The following is a 26264-nucleotide window of genomic DNA, read 5'->3' on the forward strand; positions in this document are numbered from 1 at the left end:
CCATCTCTGCTTCAGGGCAGCTCAAACATATAACAGAAAAAAAAGAAAGGGGGTATCTTCAGCTTACAAGGGTAGTTGGAATTTGCAAACTGCTTTACTTAGCATTAGAGAGAACCATTTGCTCATTTTTAAGTGATTTAAAGGTGTATCCCTCTGATAATTGCAGAAGGGCTTTGACCACCCCACAAAGTAAAAGCAGTTTGAAAGCAGAACTTCATACTTATTTGCAAAGGAAAGAGATAAATTGTGGTGGAGAAGGTCTTGCTGTGTGCAGGGATTTCATGCAGGGGCTGATGCAGGCTGAAGGAAGGTGGCACTGCATTATTATGGGATGCATGGGACAGAAGTGAGTGGTGTGACAATCATCACTCTGCTCAGCACACAGGTGCACAGGCATGTGGATTGGGACCCTTCCTAGGTGGCCATGCAATGAACTCAAGTACTGCTGCTGGTTGAACATTGACAGTGAGCAGTCTTGAGTCTGCTTTGCTCTTCTATACCTCTTCTGGGCTCACAGTCCTAGCCTTGATCAACAAGTCTTCAAACACAAAAATGTCAGGGCTCTGCAATCATCCTGATTAAAAGCACAGCTGGAGAAGTTGCACCGGTCTTCACAACGCTAGTTTCTTGACAGTCCTCTTATTCCTGCCTCCACAGGAACACATAGGATTATCCACCTGCAGTTACGCAAAGCACATTTAAGCAGGCACAAATCTAGGGGAAAGGACGGGAAGGTGTTAGACGGGATTACCACTACCCTTGCATCACTCCCATGATCAAGGGAACTGGAAAGATTTGTTATGGGGAAATGCATGGGGGGTGTCCAAACCAAAATGGGGGAGCAGAAGGCAAAGGCAAAGATTTGGCAATTGTCAGGTTTGGTACGAGCAATGCTAAAAATAAGTCATGTCAGATTTTTGCAATATGGAGATTAAATGTTGTTGTGTTGATGACACTCTCGTCAGGGGAATATTTGGGGTGTTTGAGTTAATGCACAGACAAGTGTGAAAGTGATCTCTTAATCCCATTTCCTGCCATTTTGCACCAAGAAACACAATGCCAAATGGAAACACAACTGTTTGCCTCAGTTGCCAAAACTATATAAAAGTCTGTCCTGTTTTTCCTGGACACTTTTCCCACCTGTTTCCTGACAGGTAATGACAATCATCAGGGAAGCAGTGTTTAAGGTTCAAGGTGATAGCAGCCTCACAAATCAGTACAAATGTCATTTACCAACTCTAGGCCCATGGAGACTCTTTTACCTATTGTGCTCCCTGTTTGGTTCCTTCAGTTTCTCCTCTTGGACCCACCTCCTGCCTCACATCCCAGGCAGAGCAAGCTGCATTGCACTCAGGTAGGTGAGCAGGTGCCAGAAGAAATTCCTGAGGCCGGCACCATAGTGGGTTTGCACACAGATCTCCAGAACCACCCTGCAGAGCCTGCTCAGAGGCTCCAGACTGTGTCACTCAGTGCAACGCCTACCCTTTTCTTGAACACCTCCAGGGACGATGACTGTACCATCTCACTGGGCAGCCTTTTCCAATGCCCAGTCACTCTTTTGGAGAAGCTGTTATTCCTAATATCCAACCTGACCCTCCACTGGTGTAACTTAAGGCCATTACCTCTTGTCCTATTGCCAACACTTCTCATTGTCACATCTGATTTTCCTTCCACAAGTTAAGGGAACATCTTTCACCACATGGGCTTGTCCAGAGTTGTACAGATGTTGTGTCCATCTGACCACAGAGGAGCTGTGAATGTTTTTGCATGTGAAAAGCAGAGCCTGTTTGCTGTGACACCGTGGGATTCCCAGCATGTAGCCACTGCAGTTCCCAGGATCCCAGGGCCTGAAAGCACGGTGAGCTTAGGACATGTTCAAACAACTCCGAAGCGTTAGCTGATGGTAAAAGGCAAATTAACACCGCCTCACTCATGCTCTCCATTGAAGAGCCAGGCTGGATGCGTCAGTGCTGCTCTATGAGCCCCTGAAGCATTGCCGACAGCTGTGGGATGTGCTTCCTACCAGAATATGACCAAAGGTGCCTCCAGACCAAGCTCAGAAGCAGAGCACACAATGAGATGAGTCTCAGAATCACACCCAGAAGCCAGCACCATACACCAAGAGCAGCAGACAGTCATTTAGCAATCTGAAGCACCAAACCTGGAGGGCCCAGAGTCATTCAGGAAGCCTGAAAGGCAGCAAAATGAGTTCCAATTTCAAAAGCAGTAGAACAAGTGGAAGCTTGACAGCAAGTATTCTGCAGCTGCTGACCTTCAGAAAATACTCAAAAAGGTGTTGAGGAAGGATAAAAAGTGTCTGAAATCCACCAGCACTTCCAGCTCCACTGCGTGTCTGCCACACCACGCTGCAACACCACGCTTCATTCACAAGAAATGTATTCAGAGATGCCAGAGAGGATTTTTTTTCCCCAACATTAAAATAATAGGTGTGAGCAAGTTTGTCCACTGTCTTGGCATATGAACCGTGTCCCACACAACACAAATGAGGACAGCAATTGATGGCTTGCTGAATGGCAGTCTTTCGTGAGTGATGCTGCAGGGTTTTCCTCTTTTAGCACACACTGCTAGATCCTGCATTGCTCTGGGATTCTGCACTGTGATTTTATGCTACCGCGGTTTCAGTCTGAAGTAGTAAGACAGCTTGCATACCAATATTTAATTACTGTTTAGGAACAAGTTCTGGGATTGCAATTTAAGCATTACAGAAAAACAAACAAAAAAAAAAACAACAAAAAACAACCAAACAAAAAACAACCAACAATGTTTAAAGGTGTTTGAAAAAAGTATTGCAAGACATTCTAACACCATTCCTATGAAAGCTTTGTTATTGTGAATTACTTCATGCACAAATAATTCTCCAAGCCCAGATATCTGCAGACCATGCGCATTGGCAGAATCTGCACCAACGTTACTTAGGACATTCAGATAAACTAGCAACTACTTATTGCATCAAAATCAAGCACAGGGTCACCTTCTCCTTGTTTCATTATTTATACATAAAAATTTACCTTTTAGGTACTGATGAGATACCATTTACATTTAATAACTTCCATTTCACGCTTTTCAGCTACTGGGGGTCTATCTACCAGAAATCACAGCCAATTTTAACCGCAATTCACTCCCAGTGTATTATCAAAAACTGACACAGCAGAAGCTCATGCATTGCTGCACTTCAATTTGTTTGCCCCAAAGGAAGACTGGGACTCTCCACTACTGGCTTACACTTCTGCAAAAGTTTATTACAGGGCTTCTAAGGAAGAAGAAAAGGCATTCAGAGCTGTTTTAGAGAATGAGATTGGGTATGTGGAAGAAATAACAGCAGTGATGCAGGGAAGGAAAGGGGAAGAAAAAAAACTTGCACACACAGAACAGAAAATATCATCATCAGTTCCACATAAGCAAAACAGCAGAGGAACTGGAAAAGGAGAAGAGAAATAGGAATCTCTATGTTATCTGAAGGACATACCTTTGTTATTGAAAGATACCACTGCTTGCATAAACTGGATAAGCACGGCGAAATGAAATAACACAGGAGGACAAAACCATGACTAACAGAACGAGGATTTCATCAGCTCCCAGATGGTAAAACACCTTAGGACTTTCAAAAGCTAGAGCCACTTGGATCCAGTTTTATACTTCACATTCACTTTACTTAACATCATGGGATGAGAACAACATGAAACCCAGCAAAACAGATACAGCAGATACCATAGAGGTGTACGTTTGATTTAAGAAACCGAAGCAGATGCTGTGGCTTTGGTCTAATCTACTGATGTCCATGCAAACCTCTCAGACCACCATCAGCTCCCCAGACTTTTCACGGAGTAATATGCAACTGTAATCAGACTGCTCCTTGAAGACAAAAAAAAAAAATTATATGTTATATATAAGCTCCAGTCTATGTCAAATGGCCTCATACATTGTTCTTTGCTTTCAAGCCAAGGAACCTTGTACTCAGGAAACTGGGGAACTGCTAATAACAACAGGTCTTGTTTCACAAAACAGTTGCCTTCCATGAGCAGCTTCTACAGTGAGATCAGCACACATCATGAGCACACTAAATCCAAGGAATGAGCCCTTGTGTATAGACTTTGTATGGTCAGTGTCACGCTATAGCACTACCCAATGCTTTGTGCAATTGCTCCATACTACATGCAACCACTGGTTTATTTGCAGAGTTCAAGTGTTTACTTTCAAATGGTAGGTGCAAAATGTACAGAGTATCAGATCACATACACCTATCATCAGATCACAGCACATCTGGATAGCAAACAGTGCTGTCAGCAGCTCTGGAGCTCCTATAGCCTGCCTCCAAAATTTGAAAGCATCTCCTAAAGCAGATTCTTACCAAGTTTAATCCTGTTAAAAAGGAATAACCCCATGCCATCTCCATTCATAGACTGTATCTGAGGGCCTGAAATCTGCAAGATCATTTATCTGCCATTTGTTAATGAAGGAGACTCATAGAATCATTACGGCTGGAAAGATCCATACAATCATCTAGTTCTCTCATTCACACAGTCAGTAAATATATTGAACAGGGCTGGTCCCAGTACTGACCAACCCCTGAGAAACACCACCCGTGACCAGCTGCCTGTTGTATTTAACTTCATTCACCACCAGCATCTGCAGCCATGGGTGTTTCCATTTCAAGGTCAGACAAATTGGAGTGTAAGCAGAAGACCCAATAATTATATGGCAAGCTCATAGTTGGGGCTTTTCATCTGTACAGTCCAAGTGCATTACAAGAAGAGATGTCATTATTGTTGTGTGCAATATAGGGAAACTAAGGCACAGAGGGGTGAATCTCCTCACTAAGTTCACTCAGTGGGTTGAAACAAAGCTTGGGAGGGGACCTGTTAGCACAGGTTTGAACCTAAATAGCAAAGAAAATGAAGTTATTATCTGCATTCCATCAAGTACTGCACCATATGGTTACAGGTGGGCAGGAGTCCAAGCTAAGCACCGAAACGGCTCCTTCAGCTCTAATGAAACAAACAAAACCCAAAACTTGCACCCTCGCATTAATCAGAGAGATCCTTTAAACTTTGCCTACGTTTCTGCTGACACTATAGTATAAGGACCTACACTGCAAATTTAACAGAGAATAAATCCAGCAGATGGGAACAGACTTTACCATGACTCGTACCTGATCCTGACATCCCAAATCTCTCTCAGTTTCTGAGATTGTTTTCTTATTTATTTTAAATATGACAGGCTCTTTCCTTTTCTGGCAAGATGGTATTTTAAAGTAAACTTCAACAAAGCTCTTGCTAAGAGCACCCCAGCTCACGATTACATCTATAGCATGTATCAAGCAGATTCTTTAGCAAAATCAGAGATTGTGAGATCCAATAATTCAGTGCCTGTGACACAAGAACCAGCAAGTCTTCCATTTTTTAATATTGCATAGCTTACCAAATAGAAGAAAAAGCAAATGAAAACCAGATATAAACTGGCTTTCTTTTCTTTAAAAACTGATTTGTTCCGCTGCTCCAAGCATATGAGGTCACCTCCACACAGTTAGGGGAGCTGGGGAAAGGGAGTCAGGGGACAAAGGAAAGGACAGGGAAGCTCCCACCTGGGTATGTGTGGATTTTTACATATTTTAAATGATGCTTTCTTGGGTTTCTGCTCTCAGATGCAGGATCAGCTCATCCCAGAATGCATATTCTCTTCTGTCAGAGGGCCACCATGGAAAAAGGCACAGAAAGAATGAAGGGTGATACTACAGTCACGACAATTACGCTAAAATCAGATGAGAACATCCAAGCTAAACGGAACGTAGGAATGCTACCTTGTGTCTCACATTCACAGGCTTCTCTCTCTCCATAATTAGCACAAGTGAGCCTCAGCTCAGACTACCAAAAGCCCTTCAGCACCATGCATCCCACACCATCTTGTCCCTGCGCATCTTTTTTTCCAAAGGCTTTGCCAAGGTGCATGTGAAGGAATCGGAGCCCCAGCTCTTCCAAAAAATGGCACGACTTGAGGAAAGAAGGGTTAAGCAGGGCCATATGCTCCTTTTTCTAAGAAAGCCTACTTCCTTTTTACATGCCCCATAAATTCACAGACACCCTTGCAACTAATTTCTAGAGTGCTTTTTTTTTTTTCCCCTCTGGTGCACAAGGATGAGTATAAGAAGTTGGCCTCACTGACAGGGAATGTCATCATGGAACAAGGTTAATAAATATTTCAGTACCAAATAGAATGTTGTGCACTTTCCAAAGACCAAAATATGAAAACACCTGTGTCTAGATGAGTGCCTGCCTGCCTTAGACAACAGGAGAATCAAAGCAGTAACAAAAACAAAGCAGTCATTCTGAAGATGAGTGCTGCAAGGGGACAGGAGACACTGAAGCAAAAGGATCTCTCCACAAAGACTAGGATAATATTCCAAGGAGACAACCACCAAGGGTATTTCAGTACAGCAAGAGTAAGGCCTGGCCAGCCCAGACAGACACTTTAAGCCCTCCTCATAGGTCAGGTGGGGAAGGGGTGACCCAAGGGGGATACCTGGCTCAGCAGACAGCAGGAAAATCAGGCAGAGCTCAAAGCAGCTTGACAAGGGGTGCACCGTGACTGAAGACCCAGAGAGAATGATCCAACAGCTGCCCAGGGAAGTAGGGATGCTATATACGTGTACGTGTGTGCATGTGTGCCTGTGTGAGGCAAACCAACAGGAAAGAGGTCTCAGCAATGACAGCAAGAGATAATTACAGCCTGTGAAGGTCTGAGCTCATAAAGACAGGAGAACATTTCCTCGAAAGTTCACAGCTGAGGAATCATACACATAGCCTGGATGCATGGGATGAAGGAGAGGCAGGAACCTACATCCTGTGTGCCCACGGGAAGGGACTGCAAAGGAGTGCAGGGATTAGGAAAGGGTGTGTGGGGGGCAGTCATGGCCTGAAGGAAAAACATAGGGAAGAGTGAGGAAAAGATGGGGGGGGTGGAATGGCAGCAAAACCCACCCTTATATGCTAAAACCAGAATTCCAAACTGAGGTAGCCCATGGGTACAAGTAATCAGGAGCTTATATAGGTCTTTTGCCTACTGCAGGGCCATGAAGTACTGAAACAAATACACATACACTCTGCAGGGCAAGTGTAAAGCCTGCTCACCTCCCCACAAAGGAAAATAAAAGTCTGGTCAGACCCCTTTTAGCTCATGGTTAGGTAACTTCTTGAATCACGAAGTTTGAAGCAGATCCAAAGGGACCACATCTATTTCCATTCACAATGGGCTGTGCAGTCAGAACAATTGCAACAATTATTTCCTACAATTATTGCCACGTTTCACACCCTTTCCTCTAGGCTGTGAGGAGCAGCACCCCTTCCTTGACAACATTTGCACCAGTTTCCTTCCGCCGGAGACCAGCACAGCCCCGATGCTCAGCCTGTTTCTTGATTTGTCTCAATATCCCAGCTTGCTCTCTCTCTAAAGAAAGAGGTTTCAGTTTTCTACCACAATACTTTGATCCACAACCTCGCTGAAGAAAATCATAGAATCACAGAACCATTAAGGTTAGAAAAGACCTCGAAGATTATCTAGTTCAACTGTCCACCTACCACCCATGTTGCCCTCTAAATCGCGTCCCTCAGTATCACATCTTCATATTTCTTGAACACCTCCAGGGATAGCGGCTACACCACTTCCCTGGGCAGCCTGTCTCAATTCAGTACCACTCTTTTGGATAAGCCTTTCCTAAAAGCCACCCTGAACCTCCCACGGCATAACTTAGGGCCGTTCCCTCTCATCATATTGCTGTTACATGGGAGAAGACCCCAAACTCACCACAACCTCCCTTCAGGGAGTTGTAGAGAGTGACAAGGTCTCCTCTGAGCCTGCTCTTCTCCAGACTAAACAATCCAAGTTCTCTCAGAGGGATGATCACTTCCCTGCTCTTGCTGGCTGCACCATTTCTGATACAAGCCAGGATGCTATTGGCCTTCTTGGCCACCTGGGCACACTGCTGGCTCATGTTCAGCCAAGCATCAACCAGCACTCACAGATCTCTTTCCTCTGCACAGCTTTCCAGCCACTAACAAGAATTGCCTTGTATCTTTTTACCACCTCCTTGCCAATACTACTGGTTGCTTTTGGGATGATTGTTTTACACTTAGACTCTGTCATAATTGCATAGGATCCTAAAATACTTCAAATTTAACACATACACTGTGCAGGCCATCATTAAACTCCACACACATTCTCACCTCTCTGTAGAGGAAAATAAGTACTTTTATCAGGAGGAAAACACTTCCTCTCACAGTTGGGCAGCAACATCCCATGCGCTGATGGGTTGACGTAAGGAGAGCTATGCAGAAGAAATCTGCGTAAAGTGGCAAAGATACCTCTCCACGTAACAGTGCAAATTGGATGTTGAGAGACCAGAAATCTTTTTTTCCACAGTAAAAAGATACTGTGCTATCTAGAAGACTCTTGCAAGTACTTTCTTTGTCAGCCACTTCCTGTCCGCAGGCCCAAACACATTCTGCCTGGGATCAGCCTCATGCTCAGCTTCCTGACCCACCTGCTCTCACTCGTTCCCAGGTAATGAGCATTTAATTACAACTGAGATAAAACAGCTAAATGGCCACTAGCAGGCTAATAATGACAACACACCTACGTGTATGATTTCAGGAGATTACATCAAGCACTCTTTGCTGAGCTGTGGGGGGAAGAGAACATGAGCTCAGCTCCTCATCAAAGTTTGTGGGTTCCCTAGGAGGGGAGGAAAAGCAGGAGGAAGGCCATGGATCACCTTAAATGAGGACACTAGAGCAAAACAGGGTAAGCAAGGTCCTCAAACTGTGAAAGAGCATTCAGTGGTCTGTTGTGCCTGCCTCATAGACCAGAGCAGCTTTGCCAGCAACACAGCAGACAGAAAAAAAACCAAAGACCCACAGTGTGAATGCTGGATGGTGCTTTGGCATTTCATCATGGCTATTTCTTACACTTCTTTACCTGTTGGTTATGTCTAAAATGCAGCACAGCTTGACAGCAGCACTTAAACACCCTTCATTCTTTATCATGATAATTGTGTCCATAATAGCTGAACCTCTGCTCTGTACTGCATCAAAGGGTCTTACCCTTTGTAATATGAACTCAAGAAATGGCTTAGAGCAAAATTAACTTCATTCTACCCATCAGCCAGCAAGACATACATATCTTTGCTTCCACAGGGCAGCCGATAAGCCAGACAAAGTCAGAAACAAAGGAGAGCATCAAAGCAGTTTCTTTATACAGACCAGTGCAAGTGAAGACTCTTTTTGCTAGACTGCTGCCCTGTAGTAAAAAGGAGCTCACCAAAAGTAAACATAAAGGCCCTGTTTTATAAAGCTCTGCCACTGTGTTAAAAGCTCAGGATGAGTAGCCATAATGTCAATGGAGCCAAGCAGGGATAAAGCCTCAAAAACGTGGATGAGTACTCAGTGGAGCAACCCTATGGGATGGCAAGCAAAGCTACTGGATTCCACACTAATATAACAAATCTGATTTGAGCTTTTAAATAGGGAAGAATTGTTCAGAGAGAAAAGAGCTCACTGGTGGACCGGGGACACAATATTCAATCTTATATTGCTTTTACAAGCTATTTCTAGATTTTCAAAGCAGTGGGTCCTTTTGATGCTGCTCAGAAGCCCAAAGCATTGAAACCACAGCCTAATCAGGCACATAGATGAGGCACATCATACACACATACATGTACAACACCCAGAGGCTGACTTGCACTGGCTTTCTAGTGGGTTTCCTCTTCATACGAATACATATTCTAGCTATTCTTTTCAGTTTTACTATTTCAGCCCAGTCACTCAGCTTCCCTCTCCTAACTTCTCCATATTGCTGAAAATCCACATGGGGTGGACCATATACACAACCTCCCTCTTGACTCACTGTTCCACTTATTTTACAGGGGCACAATGAGGATTTGGCAGAGAGAGTACAGACAAAACTGGGTTGGGTTTGTTTTTTTTTTTTAGAACTGGCAAATCAAAGCAGCTCTTGGAGAGGCCCAGTAAGAGCTCATGTCAACACAAGATAAGTAGCAGGAGCACTGGAGAAGGAGGGGATGTGGCAAGCTCTTAACTCAGCTGATGCATCTTTTGGACCAACTCCTTGATCAGATCTGTGCAAAGAAAGATGCCTAAGCCATTACCTGTCAAGCCACTGCATAAGCTCTTGTAAGGCCTCTCTCATGTAAGTATCTTGCCCTTTGGTATTCCCTAGAGTACTTACAGGGAGCCCAGCTATTACCCATCCTCCTTATCACCCCTTACATACAGTTCAATACAATGAATAAAAACTGGCAAACCATTCTCATTGCCTGACCCAAGCTGAAGGAATGATAGCAACAGAAAGAAAGCCCACTATCACTGGTTCATGCCACGTTACTTAGCACAATCAATTTCTCCAGAAACAATAAAAAGGAACATTAAAATAAATAATAGTAAAAAAGCAACCTAAACAACAACTAGAAATTAGAAAAAAAAAATCTAAATGAGACTCTGTGTTACAAAAAAAAGATTGGCAAGTATATTTTTACTTGCCCAACAGCTTCACAGAGCACAGGCATTGGCTTTTTTTTAATGTTTGTTTCTTGGAGGAATAAACAAACTGCATGATCTCTGCTCTGCTTGTGCTGCCTGGAAGAGGTGGCAGAAGGAATTCTCCTCGCCTCCATGATTACGCATTACCCTGAATATTTGTACTTTACCGTCACGCTATGGAAAACATTCACATGAGTAATCACACTGAAGTTATTATAACTACTCCTGTGAAGAAACATTTAATCTCCTCTTCAAGGATCTTCTGAGATCAGGATCTGAAAGTCATGAATGTGCTGAGCTCACTTTGTTGCATGCACAGCATCTGTAAGTTAAACAGTCCACTTCTAAACTAATTCCACAGTAAATGTCCCCTTTTGTAAAGAGTCTTAGACACCAGAAACCCTTGGTTTCATGTAGGGTCATGCAATTCTATAAGCTTTTGGGAGGTCCCCATGTTTTTCTTTTGGTGACGGGGCAAATACCACAGACTCACTTTTCTGGTCCTTGAAGCAAATTATCAGATGAAGAAAATGATGTGTCTGTAAAGGGAAGATTGTACAATGAGCAGCATACCAGTGCACTGACCCCACTCAGCCATGAAATAGGGAATTCAAGCCCAGCATTTTTCCAGGCTGGAATCTTCCACTCAATAAATTTGTGCCTGGGCTGTCAGCTAGAAGGGCTCCCCGTTTCCAATTCCCAGTGCCATCCTTCTCAACAGGGTCAAACTTCGGATGGTGAAATGAGTAGTTCGTTTGGCCTTTTTTATTTGGAGACCACTTGTGTTTCACAGAACAGAGAGGGAACATCTCCACATGAGTCATCTCCTGTCAATTTACGAACCCCCCTGTGGCTACAGAAACTGGCTTTGTGTTTGGCATGGGCTCAACAACACAGGATCTCGCAGTACGCAAAGTGGTTCTTATGAACATGAGTTTTTTTGTACCATGGATGTAGCTATTTACTTTTGAACAGAAAAAATCTTGAGTGTTTTTTTTTTTTTTAATTGTAATTATTTAGGATTATTAGGATAAATTTTTCATAAAAACCATGGCGTAGTCTAAACATTTAAAACATGACTTTCTCATTATTTAATTATATGTTGCGAAGCAGCTCTTTCATTTCTTTCAAAATTACCTTCTAATAATTTATTTGCATGCTCCCAAATTCTTACATCAAAAAAGACAGAACGTCATCTCCCTAGAGGACTCATAACTCAGCAAGCTCACACGAAATCCCTTCCTCAGACATCTCTCCCCTGTGCTACAGAGTTGGCACTTATCTTGTATATTCTTGTACTGAAGCTGCTCTGCTCTACTTCTTTTTTAGTGATTATTTTCTTTTGATTTTTTTTTTTGAAGTTGAAGAAACACACTTCAAAAAGTATTTGACATACCTATGCATCACAGTAACTACAAAGTGGCATAATGTCATCTTTAGTTTCATTTCCTATTTCTTATGCAATACCTTTACAAATATTTACTTCTGCTAGCAATTACATGAGTAATCAATTTTACCAATAGTCTTCCAAGTTAGCCTGGAATAACAGTAAAAAGTGTGACTTCCTCTTCCTACCAAGTCTAGAGTGAGTTTGGTTCCATCACTTAGAGAAGAGTTTTATCCAACTGATGTTATTAATGTTATCTTCACAACCACAAGGAAAGCTGAAAATTCTTTCTGAAAGAGTTCTCATTTCTGGAGACTGAAAAAGTATCTTCTGGCTGGACTTTCAGAAGCTGATCTGTTAATAAATCAACAGGGAAACATATTTTCTTGGGCAAGAAGGATATAAAATAGATATTAATAAGAAAAAAAAGTCAAAAGAAATCACATAGTCTGGGTTTTCATATATTCCCTCTCCTGATTTCCCCTTAGCTTGAAGCATCTCTCTTTCCCATTTCACCAGTCTAACTTGTGCTATGACTACAAATTCCTTCTGATACAAATAAAAGCTGAAAATTCTATTTAAGAAAGTCCTTCCACAGCACCCTGGAAAGGCTAAGGTAAATCCTACTAAATGCACAACAGTCACCCACATGGATGGCTTCTTCCTTCAAGTTGTTTCCTGACCCACTGCAGTGCAGTCCCATCTCCAGTCAGCTACAGAACTCAACCAGCATAGCCCTGTGTTAGGAGGAGGACCGGCCTGCTCTAATAGCAATAGCAGCAGTTAGCCAGAAAGCATGCAGGTTTTGTATGGTTTCTACATTTTCAGTGACGTCCTGGTCTATGCAAAAATACGTAACTAGGGTTTGAGGCTGTGTGGGATTTTTAATCATTTATTCACAAGATGGACGAAGATTATTATTCTCACAGCCCAGAGAGTATCAACCAGGCTGCAAGAAACAATAAAATTAAAGACTGAATGGTTGATGTCTCCTTTTCCCCCCCTTCACCGAGACCAACTTCAAGGCCTGCAGCCTCCATCAAGTGTTTTCTGCCCAAAGGCTGAGATAAGAGTGAAAGGCAAGAGATAAGAAGGAAATGCTTCCTAACAGTGTAGTTAATAAGTCTAAAGCCAGACTGAAAACATGACTTTGTGAGTTGAGCAAAGGCTGTGTTTGCACAAAGAGCATGTCAACTGCAGAAAAGTTACAAAAGAGGGAGAAAATGAAGCTATGAGTGAAAAAAAAGAAAAAAAAAAAAACAACAGCAGTTATTGCTGGGTTTCTGGAAAAAAAAAATAAAAGGAAAACCATGCAAGTGGCTGACAAGAACAAGCAGTGCCATAAAAAACAAAGATCCTGCTATATAAATCTGCTGGCAGCTATGGCTTTGCCAATCAACTTAAGAATCTGACAGAACAAACGAACACGGCTGAGGTGGTCAAATACTTTGTGGTGTTTTTTGCTGTGTTTTGTTTTTCGTTGAACAAGGAGCTCATTGCATCTGAAGGCACCAGCTGCCTTATCTTGCTCTGTGCAATTGTATCTGTGCAATGCAATAAACTGCCCCATTCACCTCAAAAAGAAAGGTGTCCATGCAGCGTGGGTGGAACAGCTAGACATACTTGGTGCTGCTGGGTCTCCTATTTATCCAGAGAAACCTGTAGAAGGAGGACAAGGGGAACCTGTTCAACAGGAGCAAGTTACAAAAGGACCCATCCACAGCAAAACACACAGAAAACGTGGAAACAGTCCACCAGATCTGCAGGTGGCTGCTACCACCATATGCTGGGGCAGCAAGCAAGCAAGAGGCTGGTTGGACCAGAGACCTCCAGAGGCCCCTTCCCACCTGAACTGCCTTAACATCCCTCAATATCTGTTTGTGGACCGAAATGCAGAGAATATAAGGCTTCAGGCCTGTAAGAATTTGTTCAGATATCTAATCTATGTTAGGTCCTAGCTTACTGTGGGCTCTTGTGTCAGAGCAAGAGGCACCTCAGTGGTGCTGACCCACGCCAGTCCAAGCCACAATGGCCATGCAGAGCAAGTATGAGATTTGGTCTCTGCTAGAAATGTGAAGAAAGGGTGATACGCCTGCAATCAATCATCTGAAGGGACACCTGCACATTCCTCAATGAAGCAGTAGCAAAAGTTTTAAAAAAGACAAGCAGGGGAACACTGGTAAAGATTTGGCTCACACTTTCCACAGCTACACTACAAGCATCAAAGGAATCTCCGTTCATGAGGCCCCAGAACACCATTTCTCAGCTCAGCTGCCCTTGTGGTTCTTCAGCACCATCCCATGTTTTTAAGGTCCAAAACCACACTGTTTACAAAATATAAACAGCAAACCAACACGATATCCACTCCAAGAGCCAACTTCTGACAGTGCTGCCTAGCAGCACCATTTCTGGAACCATCAAGGAGCAACCTGACATCTCGGAGAAAGATGGTGCTTGTAGAAGCAGCTAGACGAGAGCCACAGAGAAAAACAGTGATGCTGAGGAGGGCCAGGCTACTATCCATGCTTCACCAAGCTGGTGTGATCCTGGCACAAAGCCACCTGTGGACAGGAAGAGGAGAACCTGCACATCAGCACAAGATTTAACTAGGGAGAAATTGCTGAGAAAAGGTCACTTACGGATAAAGGTAAAAGCCACAATTGCTAAGTCGACAGAAAAAGAAATCCAAGAGGCAGGAATTGGAAAGCCACAAGGAATTCACTGCAGCAGCTCAGTTTATAAAGGAGGTTTGCAGTATCCCAGCACTGCAGTATAGTCTAATAAGCCTGAGCTAGCTTTCATCCAGGGACTTAAGTCACTTAATGCAGCAACTCATCACAGGCTGCCTGAGCAGCAGGACAAGTTAGCCACTGCTGAAATCCATAATTATGGCTGGAGTTGAGGAATGCAACTGTACCTGGGCTGGCTAGTTCAAAACTAGCTCAGGTACATTTATATTCAGCTGCAACACAACCAAGAAAAAAAATCAAGCAGCTTAATGATGAAGCAAAGACTGGTCATCTCACAAAAGTGTCCAGACAAATCTCACTTTTTTTTTTTTAATAGTAAAAAAAAGAGTTAGTAAAGAACAAGCCTGTAAGGGAATTTATAAACCCAAAACCAATAGGCAACATCATGCATCATTACCAAGCTGTTTAGTTAAAAAAAAATACCATGTAACTCATTACTGGCTTCATTTCCCTTCTGCAGGACTCTTCGTGTGTTTATGGTTCCATATTCATGCCAAACCCACTCTGAGTATCCGTGATGGCAAATTCACCATAGTTCTACTAACTAAACATAAATGCAACTCATTCATGAAGGAGGCTAAGGTGCCACAACAAGAAATTGCTACAGCCAAAGTGGTGAGAAATGGGTAAAACAAATCCAGGCAGGTTTTGAGCACAAACTCTTAGCCCAGTTGCCTATCTTCAGATTATCTCTCATTTGCAAGTAGCCTCGTGTGAGCATAATTACCTCATTGTTTGCATTGCAGGAGTACCTATCCTGCCCACACAACATCCATCTGAAAGAGCCATGAAAGCCCTCAGCCCCAAAGCACGTGTTGTCAGCCATAAGGCAAGGAACAACACTTGGACACACCAGAACAGGTGGGAACAGACCAGGAACTGGGAACTCTGAAAAATGCTGACAAAATTTGCAGTGTGTAGGGAGCAGAGAACAGGCATTGATTACATGGGTACTTGCACGCATGGATGCTACACGCTGGGCTTGGCAAGGTCACTGGTTTTCAGCTTGGTGTCTGCAGAGCCCCTTTCAAAGAGGTCTACAGAAAGGTAATGGTGAAAAGCAAGGCTTATATCTGCTATATTTCTGCTGGGAATAGAAATGAAAGAAAGCTGAGGATCATTGCACCAGTTGATTATTACTCACTGAGACCAAAAAGCCATGGAAAATAAAGAGGGATTGGAAATGTGGATGCATAAGCCACTGAGCAGAAGTGTTAGCATGGAAACAAGAAAAATTTGAGACAGTGTCCCCTTGCTGTTCAACAACTTCCTAGCTAGTGGGAAAAAAATCAAGCTCCATCAAACTTATCTCCTTTTTACCCCCATCACTTGTAACAAAAATCAACCCTCTGAATTTTATAGCTCCCTTTTCTTCTATCTCACAAGACAATAGTGCAGATAGAATATGCTTTGTGCTCTGTATCAGTCCAAACATTGGAGACATTGGAAAGGCATCAGAATTGGTTGAAGTAGTCACTGAAACCCAAAGTCTAAAAATTGTCTAAGCAGATGCATGAAGGAGACTTTGGCACTGTGCTACAGATAAATTTGCTTTTCCTCTTTAGGATCAGATATGTCACTGAATGAGACTAGCTATTGACACAGAAGAGCAGAACAAGGATAGATGCAGTGATTCTGACACTAGAACATTTCACAGCCATACTGTGCTTGACACGCAGCCAAAAAGCATGTCCCTGCAGACCTTCCAACAGAAATTTGGCATAGGCCTCACCGAGGAGCTCTGCCTGCACACCTCTAAGAAAGACAATCTAGCAACCAGGAAAAAAAAAAGAAAAGAAAAGAAAAAAAACCCAACAACAACATCAAAACCAAACCAAACCTTGGAAACAAGAGCAAAGGGGACTTGAATTAATAAGAAATCCATAAACTAGAGGCTACAAGCTGTCACAATCAATGGAAAATGACAAGGTGGTAGCTAGTAACTCCTGCCCAAGTGGAAAAACTAGAAAAATTGTAGGTTAAGATGCCTGCTTTCTGCAACTTTGTCTTTATTGGGAAGGATTAATTAAGATTTATTCTTGATACTTTAATTCACAAAGTATTAAGAGTTCTACTTGATACTTTTCCTGAAGACACCTGGATGAACTCTTCTGCTTAGATTTCAGAGTATTGAAAAAATAAATGCAAAATACACTACTGATTTTGCAAGCTTAGCTTTCATAGAAGGAACTTCTGGCTTAGACGCAGACAATCCAGACTCTGGATGTAAGCAGACAGATTAATTTTTGAGGTGAACCTCTTAATGACAGCCAGGCAAACAAGAACATACAGCGCACCTACATCTAAAACAGCAAGTCCTCTCACTGAAGCCAGACTTAACTAGCTGAGCTCACATGGAGTCATCTGTGCCTTGCTGCCTCGTGACTACCCAAGGAAAAGTAATGGGAAACTTCTGTTTGTACAGTGATTAAAACATCGTATGCATCCGCATAGACACATCTGTATGAAGGTAGCAAGGAATCCAGATGAAAATTGCCCTAAGCTTTCCCCATGAGATGCTTTAGCACATAAAATTTCTCAGAGAAAAGCTGAAAAACTTCAGAGCCTTATGAGTCCTACGCATTTCCTTCCTCACCTCACAGGCTGACTGAACAACAGGTGATGGCACACATAGCTAGACCTCTTAAGGAAACGCATTAAATACTCTTAAGAAAATGCATTATAAGAACAAAACAGAGCTGGTACCTATCAAACTGGCTTCCCTACCACATGAAGCACTGTGTTCAAGGTTATCCATCTATATGGCTGAAAACCTGGCTGGCCTGCCTTCTCTTTCAGTCTTCCACACTTTCCAGATGTTTGCATTCATGAAAGAGGCTGCTCCACACTGATGACAGAAACTGAAACTTTTGTTTTCCAGCTCCCTTTTTGCATGCTGTTTATGTTACCTCTTCACTTCCATTCTTTGCCACAGCTTCTTACAAAACTAATGTTCTCCTCCTTCACTACCAATTTTGAACTCATTAAACCACCTTGTGAACATGCAGCTAATTAGGACAAGCCTACAGAGGAGGCCAGCTGCTGATTTGCTCTTGACTAGACTACAGCCACACATAACACAGCACCAAGTGCCTGCAAAGCTCCATTCGGGCTCATTCAGCCCGATCCCCAATCCACTCCTTTGGCACAACCTCTTGCCATCAGCTCCCAGGCCCTCTATATAGGTGCTGGCCTACTTTCAGACGCCAGAGCACCTTGGCTGCACCCTGGGATTAAGTAAGGCGTTTGGGCTTCCCTGAGTGGAGCTGATGGAGACAAAGGAGGCCCTTCAGGGAAACCCAAAGCAAACAGCAGGCTTGCTCTCAGACACAGCTATTGTGTCATCTGTCAGTGAAAAGGGAACATGTTTGGGCACCAACCCTGCTGTACGCAAGCGCAGGAGCAAACACTGAACAATGCCAGAGCACGAGGCAAAGCCCGGCTGCTTGCACCTGAGCTGGGCAGTGGCTGCTAAGGCTCACGGCAGCTGGCAGCAACCAAAATAAGACAGTAAGAACTCTTTGACACAGAGATACAATAAAAAACAACTCCACAGCCACAGAAGTTCTCAGTGGTGTCATGTAGAGCTAACAAGATTCGAGTTACCTCTCTCTTCAGAATTTGATCTCAGTAAATTACCAAGCAACACTAAATCCTTTTTATGCTGGGTTAATCTCTTCAGTACGCAACACTGATAATGAATGCATTGCTATCTGTGCTGCAGGACTCCGTAACCACATGGATCCAAGGATACAGGTAAGACAAAGCAGGTATTTAGACTCAACACATGCATAAGGCTATCAAGTCATCCTCATAGGACTCTTGAGAAAGTCTCACACATCCAGTTTCTTCCACATCCTCTGCAGATAGTCAGAGGTATTCACAGATAGCATTACCAAAGTTAGAAAATACAGCTGGAGTCTGAAAGAGTGAATATTAATTTGCCTGTTTTTCTGAAGCTGTAAGTTTCTCTAGCTTTGACAAAGTTTTTTGTTCTGTTTTGTTGTTTTCTTTTTAAGGATCAAAAATATTCCCTTATTAAATAAAATACTCATTTTATAGTCTCACAGTTCATCAGACTGCTGCCAGGTCTCAAACACAATGACCACAGCCAGCTTCCCCTGATGCTAATAACATATTAGGAGCTTTAAAACCCCAGTGCTAAACACCATCCTTGCAGTCTCACTCCTTTGTTAGCTTCTGAATACCCAATGAGAGCACACGTTGCAGCATGTGCAACCCCAAGGGAGCAGGAGTTCCCACAGCTGTGGGTACAGGCAATGATGGATGCAGTGATGCACTGCCCTGCTACCAACATGGAGACTGAGCCACTCTTCTGCCACAATCCAGCCCCAGTCAGGGCTTCCTCCAGAATACCTGATGGGTGAGGGGGAAAGCCACCAAGACTTGTCACCAACCCTCTCCTCTCTTTCAGAGGGATTCCACATTCCAAGGGTAGCTCTGTGCTCTTCAGCATCTTTGCCCTCCTCCAAAGGCAGGCATGACTAGCCTGTGGACATTATGAATCACTTCAGAGCTGGCAGAAACTGCTGCGAAAACACACCATTGTGAAGCTACCCAAACCAAGCTCCTCAGATATTAGCATTTTTCACTGCCACAGTGTATAAATTTTGTAAAGAATCAAACCTGGAGGCATTTCATAGCATTTAAGTGGTCTGCCTTTCTAAAAGGGTGCCTGCTGACAGCCATCCATGTACCAGCTGACAGTAAAATTTGAGGTCAAACTACAACAGTACTGTGTCTGACTGTTTCCAGACCTCTGTTTTGGCCCCTATGCCCCAAGGAAGACAAACAACACAGTCTCACATTGCACAGTTATGAGCACACTCAGCCCCAGAAAACACACTGTGGAAGTTATTACACAGTGCATATTTAAGTGCACCATGTACTTTCTTCCATAAGAAAAACCAAAATCATAGAATCACAGAATCATTAAAGTTGGGAAAGACCAAGATCATCCAGTCCAACTGTTCACCTACCACCAATGCTGCCCACTAAACCATGCCTCTAAATACACCTCTACACATTTCTTGAACACCTCCAAGGACAGTGACTCCACCACATCCCTGCAGAGCTCATTCCAGATCCCGACCAATATAGTTTTGATAAGTGCTGATAGCAATATTACACCTTTTATTTTTTTCCTCTAGCAACAAAGTAATTAAAGAGCAAATAGAAGAGCCACTATTCTAATTCCCTGAATCAGCCTCTGATTGCATGCTCTATTGCTGCTGTTGCGCAGAGCAGAGTCTGATTTAACAAAAGAACACTAAGAACTACTCAAATGTCAAAAGGAAAGCACCTAATTGCATCAAAACATACATGCTTGTACCTTCTTAGCATTCATACACTTCTCATCAGAGGTCTCTGGTGAAATTCCAGGTCAAACTGAAGGGTTGGGTATACTGGACAGAAGGAAGCATGTTTACATAGTAGGTGAAGGGACTGAATCCAAGAAGAACAGAATATCCTTAAAATCCTTTGCAGATCTGGCCCACCCAGGGAGCAATTTCAATAGCGGAAACTGGATATTGCAGTAACATTTCCAGCAGTCAGCATCATTAGAAAATAATCAAAACATTTATGCTCTTGTATTTATAGCAGAAATGGTTTGGAGAGACCTTCAGATTTCAGAAGCCCATTAAACTTCTGCTACCGCAGGAATTGATTACTAAGATACCCCTTCCATCTCCACTTCTCACAGCCACAGTTTCTGCACTGGAAGCCACCATCTGCTTGCAGCTTTTATTTTATCTTCCCTGAAAGCTTCTGGCGTGGCATCACAAGCTGCTGGAGCCAACAGCAGGCACAGCATGCTGGGAAGGCGCTGAGTGCCAAGAGCCCTGCAGGACACCTGGGTTACATCTTCGCCATTACTCTCCCTAACAGAGGTCTCACATGCAGACAGGCATGTGGTAGAGCTCTGGAATGCCCCACCTCAGGGACAAACTGTAATTCTGCTGGCCAGGAAGATGGGGTCATCATTTGGATGACAATTATTAGGCAAGATGCCTCTACAAGCAAACTGCAAAGAAAACCTAACCATGACACAAAAGGAAAAACTTCTTCGGTACTTCACTAGAAGTTGAAAAGGACTAAAAAGAAGCAGAAAATCTAATTTTCCTCCTAAAAAAATGAAGGGGCAGGTGAAGAGCAAGACAGGCTCATTCAGCATGCAGCGAAGGCAACCCAGAAGCAGATTAAGAAGAGTTTACTGCTAAGTCCCAGCCACCAGGAAGGGCTGTCCACACAATGGCACACTATGTAGGGGAGAGGAGCTCGAAAAGGGGAGAGACAGCACGGGCTGTCCATTAACCTCACACATCCTTGACTCGAGTTGCTCAATGAGCACAATGCGTCAGTGTGTTTGACTTTGCTACTTCATGAGGAGTGAAGAAGCAAAGAAAAAGAAATAAAATTAAGTCATATCTTTCCTTCCTGTGTGTTTTTCACTTTCTCTGTGCATTTTAGATCAAGGTGGTAACCTGCATTATACTTGTAAGCCAACTGCACCTTTCTTGAAAGAGCAAAAAGCATTTGACTCCAAGGTTTTGCGATCAAAGGGTGAGCACCAACCACATCTCCAGAAATTATGCACAGCACACATAGCCCATACTCATAGAATTACAGAATCATTTCAGTTGGAAGGGACCTTTAAAGGCCGTGTGGTCCAGCCCCCTGAAATGAACAGGGACACCTACAGCTCCATCAGGTGCTCACAGCCCCTCCAGTCTGACCTTGGCTGTCTCCACTGCATCTCTGGGCAACCTGTGCCAGTGCCTCACCAGCCTTGTTGTAAAACTCCTTCTTATGCCCCCCTAGATCTCTCTTTTAGTGTGAAACCATTTCTCCTTTCCTATCACAGCAGACTCTGCTAAAGAGTCTGTTCCCTTCTTTGTCATAGCCCGTCTTTAGATACTCGTGCAGCTCTTCCCTCTTGCCAGTCTCTAATAGCTGCTCTTAGAAAATACCCAACCCAACACTTCTGAACTCCTTTTTTGCTCAAAGTTGGGAGCAAATTCCTGAGTACCTCAATCAAGTCACCAGTTTGACCCCCTGAAGTTCCCAGGGCAAGCCTATGAGGCACACGAAAGGTGTAGGTGAGCCTGCAGACAACTCTTTCTCTGAGGTTTCATTACCAGGAAACCTAACACTCCCTCACTGAAATTTTCATTTAAAGGAGATAACTGGGAGGGAAAAAAAAAACCAAAAAACAGACAATTAACGTTTTATGATTGGCTATAAATGAATAACATTTTAACACATAATGTCCAATAGTCTGCACAGCACCATAATCACCCACTAACGATGGGAGAACTCACTGTGAAAATTAGCACACCTCATTTAATTTTTGGTGCCAGGAGAGAAGAGGGCAGGCAGAGGAAGAAAGGGAACACTTAGCTCCAGCTCGTGGAGCAGTAAAATCCCCGTCCCCCCCATGCCTGGCCGAGCACAAACAATGCACACCAGCCCAGCCCCACCGAAACCACTGAATTGTAACTCGTGCTAGTTAGTTTAATTATTGCCCATACATTTCTTGAAAATGCCATTTGAAGCATCAGCTTCTAATTGGAGAAATGGCTCTGAGCGTGACCGTGGGGCTGTTACAAAGTCTGGTCACTTTCGTAGAAGGGCATGGCCCTTCCACAAAGCGGGTGGAAACCTCTCAAAGACGCCCATTGTCCAAGAGGCAAAAATGGAGTGCAAGGAACACAGAAGGAAGTTTCATCCATGAACACAAATGGAGACTGGAAACTGAGGTGGAGCACCAGCAAGCCTTGCTTGGGAGGCACCAAAAAGCTGAAAATGGGAAAAAAAATCCGGCTTCCAGGATGACAAACACAACTGGGAGCAAATGGAAGGCGTGTCAAAGAAATGCTATTAAAATAATAACACTCATTAAAGACTTAAGTTACAAAAGCCTTGCAAAGTTACAAGAAAGCGGCAAGTCATTCTTACCCAAGACAGTGAATTTCATTCCAAGACCTATAGGATTATGGATGGGTTTCCTGGGGCTCTGAATCAGCAAACATAGCATGAGCTGGCTTTGGGGCTTTGTTCTTTCAAAGCCTATGTGGGTTCCTCATCCAATCTGAAGCCAAGGTACACCCCCCAGTTTCCTAACAGCCTGATAACTCTGACACCAGCAAAAACAGACAGAAGGTAGGCTGCTCTCATGTAACCCTTGGATTACACTGCCCCAGAGGTGAGCATTAAAGCCACGCACTGAGCACTTGACACCTTGTATCCTCAAACCCCAAGCTGAAGGAGCTAGCTAAAGCAGTCTTCTGATGAGCTCCATGTCCCAGCTCAACTCTTCAACAGGGTCTATTGCTACTATTTGGATCTCTGGACATCAGACCCTCTCAAGAACTTGCTGGCCCAGATATACTTGCCACAAGCAACAGAGCACTCAGGAGGTGCCACCAGTAAGAACTATCCACAGTGCCTATGGAGGAGCAGAAGCCAGACTCAGCCTGGGCTCACGGAGCACTTCAACACACAGGGCAGCACGGGCCTGCCCAAGCCTCCACTGCACACACGTGAGGAGGAGGTGCTCCCCTCCAACAGCAGCAGGAGGCTTAGGAAGCACTCAGCAAGTACTGCCCCACTTTCTCATGTGACCCTGAGGGTCAGTTTGGTTCCAGTGTAAAGAAGGCAGTGGAAAACCATAGCTCAGTTGTTCCCATCTCCCTCAGTGCAGCCAAGAACAAACACGACAGGCAGGGCTCTAGCTCTGCTTCCATAGCTTTAATCAAACACCGAGAAGCATTTTCTGTTTTTAAAGTCAAACAAAAACATTTGGCTTTCTGTAAATCCACAGTGAAGGTAACCCCCAAGGAACAAGTATTACCCACACACTAGGGAGTTTACTTATTAACACCAACTCCCAGCAGAAGTGCATTTCCGTATTTCAGAGTGGGCTCCAGAGGACTGTTTGCATTCCTCTCCCAGCAATGCCAAGGTCAAAGCACAGCACTCTGTGCCTGACGAATGCCACCAGCGAGCAGGGTTTTGGGGCACCCCAAAACCAAACCCCGAGTGCTGTGGGCCACAGAGCCCTCTTACAAACAGTGATAAAGCACAGAAAAACCTTTCTATCAATAGGACAGGATCTACCTCCTGTTCTGCAACGATGTAAAATGAGGGGGCTGCTGGTCCTGAGCCTCCGAGCGTCCCCCTCTGCACAGGAGATATAGCAGTTAGAGGGAAAAAGTGACAGTGAAAGGACTGAGAGCTGCACGGTAGCACGCCAGCATCCAGAAACAAGGCTCTGAGAAACACTGAGACCATTTGAGTTCTGCTCTCCACACGAGCTTTACCCGGTTAACTTTGCATCGGAGCATTTTTAAAGCACTGAAAATCCCAATGGGAAGAGAGCACCCCTATATCTGCGTCCCGCTCCAGCCGCCCAATGCACAGCGGGCAGGAGCTGTACGCGGGGACAGCGGCTTCAGCGGGTCGCTACGCGGGGGGGCCCCGTCCCGTCCCATCCCGTCGCGGCACGTACCTAGGCACTTGATGTGGAAGCCGCTGGGGGGTTTGAGGGAGCGGCGAGCCCAGCCCTGCCGCAGCACCTCCAGGTGCTCCTCCTTGCCCTGCACCAGCAGCACCTGCTCGTCGATCCAGCCCAGGAAGAAGGTCTCAGCCACCGCTGCCGTGGCCCGCTGGTCCCAGAAGTGCTGCATGTTCTCCCGCTTGAAGTCCGCGAAGATCTCGTAGCCGATGCGGTGCCGGCCCAGCTCCGCCGCTCCCCCCGGGCCCGCCGGCCGCCCCCCGGCCTCGGCGCCCAGGACGATGGCGAGAGAGTGCGGGGCGATCTGCAGGCACCGCTCGGCCCGGCGCGGCATGGCCGCCCGGCATGCCCCGCCGCCTCCCGCACCTCACCGCACTGCACCGCACCGCTCCGCGCTGCCCTAGCGCGGCCCCGGTACGGCTCGGACGCTCCGCCCCCGTACACCTCCGGCCCAGCCCCGTCCCGCCCCGCCCCGCCCTGCCACAGGGCTTTTTCCCGCCTCCTCCGGGCCGGAAAGCCTTCCGCGTCCCTCGCGGAGTGCTGGCCTGTTGTGTGACTTCGCACAACCCGCCCGCAGGACAATGGACTCGGCTCGGCTGGAGGTTTCGGTACCTCTGGGTAATGCCTGATGGTTTCTGGGCCATCCTCAACTCTGCTCTACTGTGTCCAAGTGCCCATCACCACCCGTGATCTTCCCTCACTGGCTTGTGCTGTTCTCCAGCATCCCGAAGAGTGTTACAAGGAGACAAGTGTAGGAGCCAAGCTGCCAGCTAAAATAACTGGTGTAGCTAAAATAACTGTGTAGAACCTATTACCCGATCTGTTGCCACCACCTCCCTGCTGTGTGCTCCATGCCAGTGGCACTTTCTCTCCCATCACACCTCCATTCCAGTTCTCCTGGGCAAGGCTCACCCGCATGTGGCGCACATCTCACTGACATCCCACCGCTGAGCAGCCACCAGCTAGCTTCAGGCCTTGACTGGGCTTCCCTCTTCTTCCTATCTGCAAGAACTAAGGAGCCAAGTTACACCTTTGGACTTCTACAGTGTGCCAGGTGCATACAAGAGGGGGCCTTGCACTTGCACGGGCTTTCCATATCCTGTGGTGGAGCTGGGTGATGCTGGAACCTGAAGGTGAGTGCAGGGCTGTGACGGGCATGACAGGACTGTGTTTGGAACTAGTCCCAGCTCATAGGATGAGAAAAACGTGTAATAACGAGGTAGTAGAAGATGGTACACTGAACTATGTCCAAAATGTGCTGGATGGAGCACAGATCCAAATGGATCCTGTGCTTGGGGTGGGGTGTCCTTCCCATAACCACCCATGGGTGAATTGGCCTTCTAAGTGCCTCTCAAATGCTTGGAAATGCAGAAGTTTGCCTTGCTGGTGGGGCAAAACCCCTGGAGATCTCATCCTTGTGCTTCCACCCCAGCAAAGCACAGCCAGCATTGCCCTGGTGCATACCCAGTCGATGCAAACAGGTTTGGGCTTCTGGCTCTGCTGCAGGGGATGTGCAGGAAATAAAAGGGCCAGGAGACCTGGGAAAACACAGCAGCACTGCCACGTGAATGCTTGAAAGCAGTGGAGATTGTGAACAGCAATGGCAGCTTCTGAGAAAGGCGAGATGGTGGACAAGGCATCCTGATAGGTGTTTCTGAAAACTTTTCCCAAACTGTGGCAATCTTTGTTGGTGAAAAGAGTGCCGTGTTTTTTAGCTTGTATTTCATTAAGCCACTGATGTGCAACCAAGGGTTCACAAGGCAGCACTTTGTTTAGCTTTACCCTTTGGTTCTGGTAGCTTGTTTTTGTAACACGAGGGTGGTAATACTGCTCGCATTTGTTAAATGCCTAGAGACCTGCTCTTACAAATCCCTGCCAGGAAGTGTTCTTTGATGATCTCTGCCCTGGTAGGTGCCAGGAGTTTCTGTGCTGGGCCCTGCTCTGCCATCCTTCACCAACAGCCCTGCTCAGACGCCCTTGCTCAGACAATGAAATCTCTGGGAGTCTCCCACATGAGGAGT

General features: G+C 44.9%; 2 protein-coding genes across 7 annotated transcripts in view; one reads left to right on the forward strand and one right to left on the reverse strand.

The window, feature by feature from the left end:
- The window catches only part of STOX2 (storkhead box 2), a 126066-nt gene extending 101440 nt beyond the window's left edge, over positions 1-24626 (reverse strand). Inside the window, exon 1 of one of the 3 annotated variants that reach the window (XM_048942094.1) lies at positions 24238-24626. In XM_048942094.1, the coding sequence (XP_048798051.1) occupies positions 24238-24577 (340 nt within the window). In that variant the 5' untranslated portion in view covers positions 24578-24626. The remainder of the gene's footprint in view (positions 1-24237) is intronic. The other 2 variants (XM_048942096.1, XM_048942101.1) reach the window with 2 other exon arrangements.
- The window catches only part of ENPP6 (ectonucleotide pyrophosphatase/phosphodiesterase 6), a 206197-nt gene that overhangs the window by 131690 nt on the left and 48243 nt on the right, over positions 1-26264 (forward strand). The gene's annotated exons all lie outside the window — the stretch shown is intronic.

This window comes from Lagopus muta, chromosome 4 (genome assembly GCF_023343835.1).
Source record: "Lagopus muta isolate bLagMut1 chromosome 4, bLagMut1 primary, whole genome shotgun sequence".
NCBI lineage: Eukaryota > Metazoa > Chordata > Aves > Galliformes > Phasianidae > Lagopus > Lagopus muta.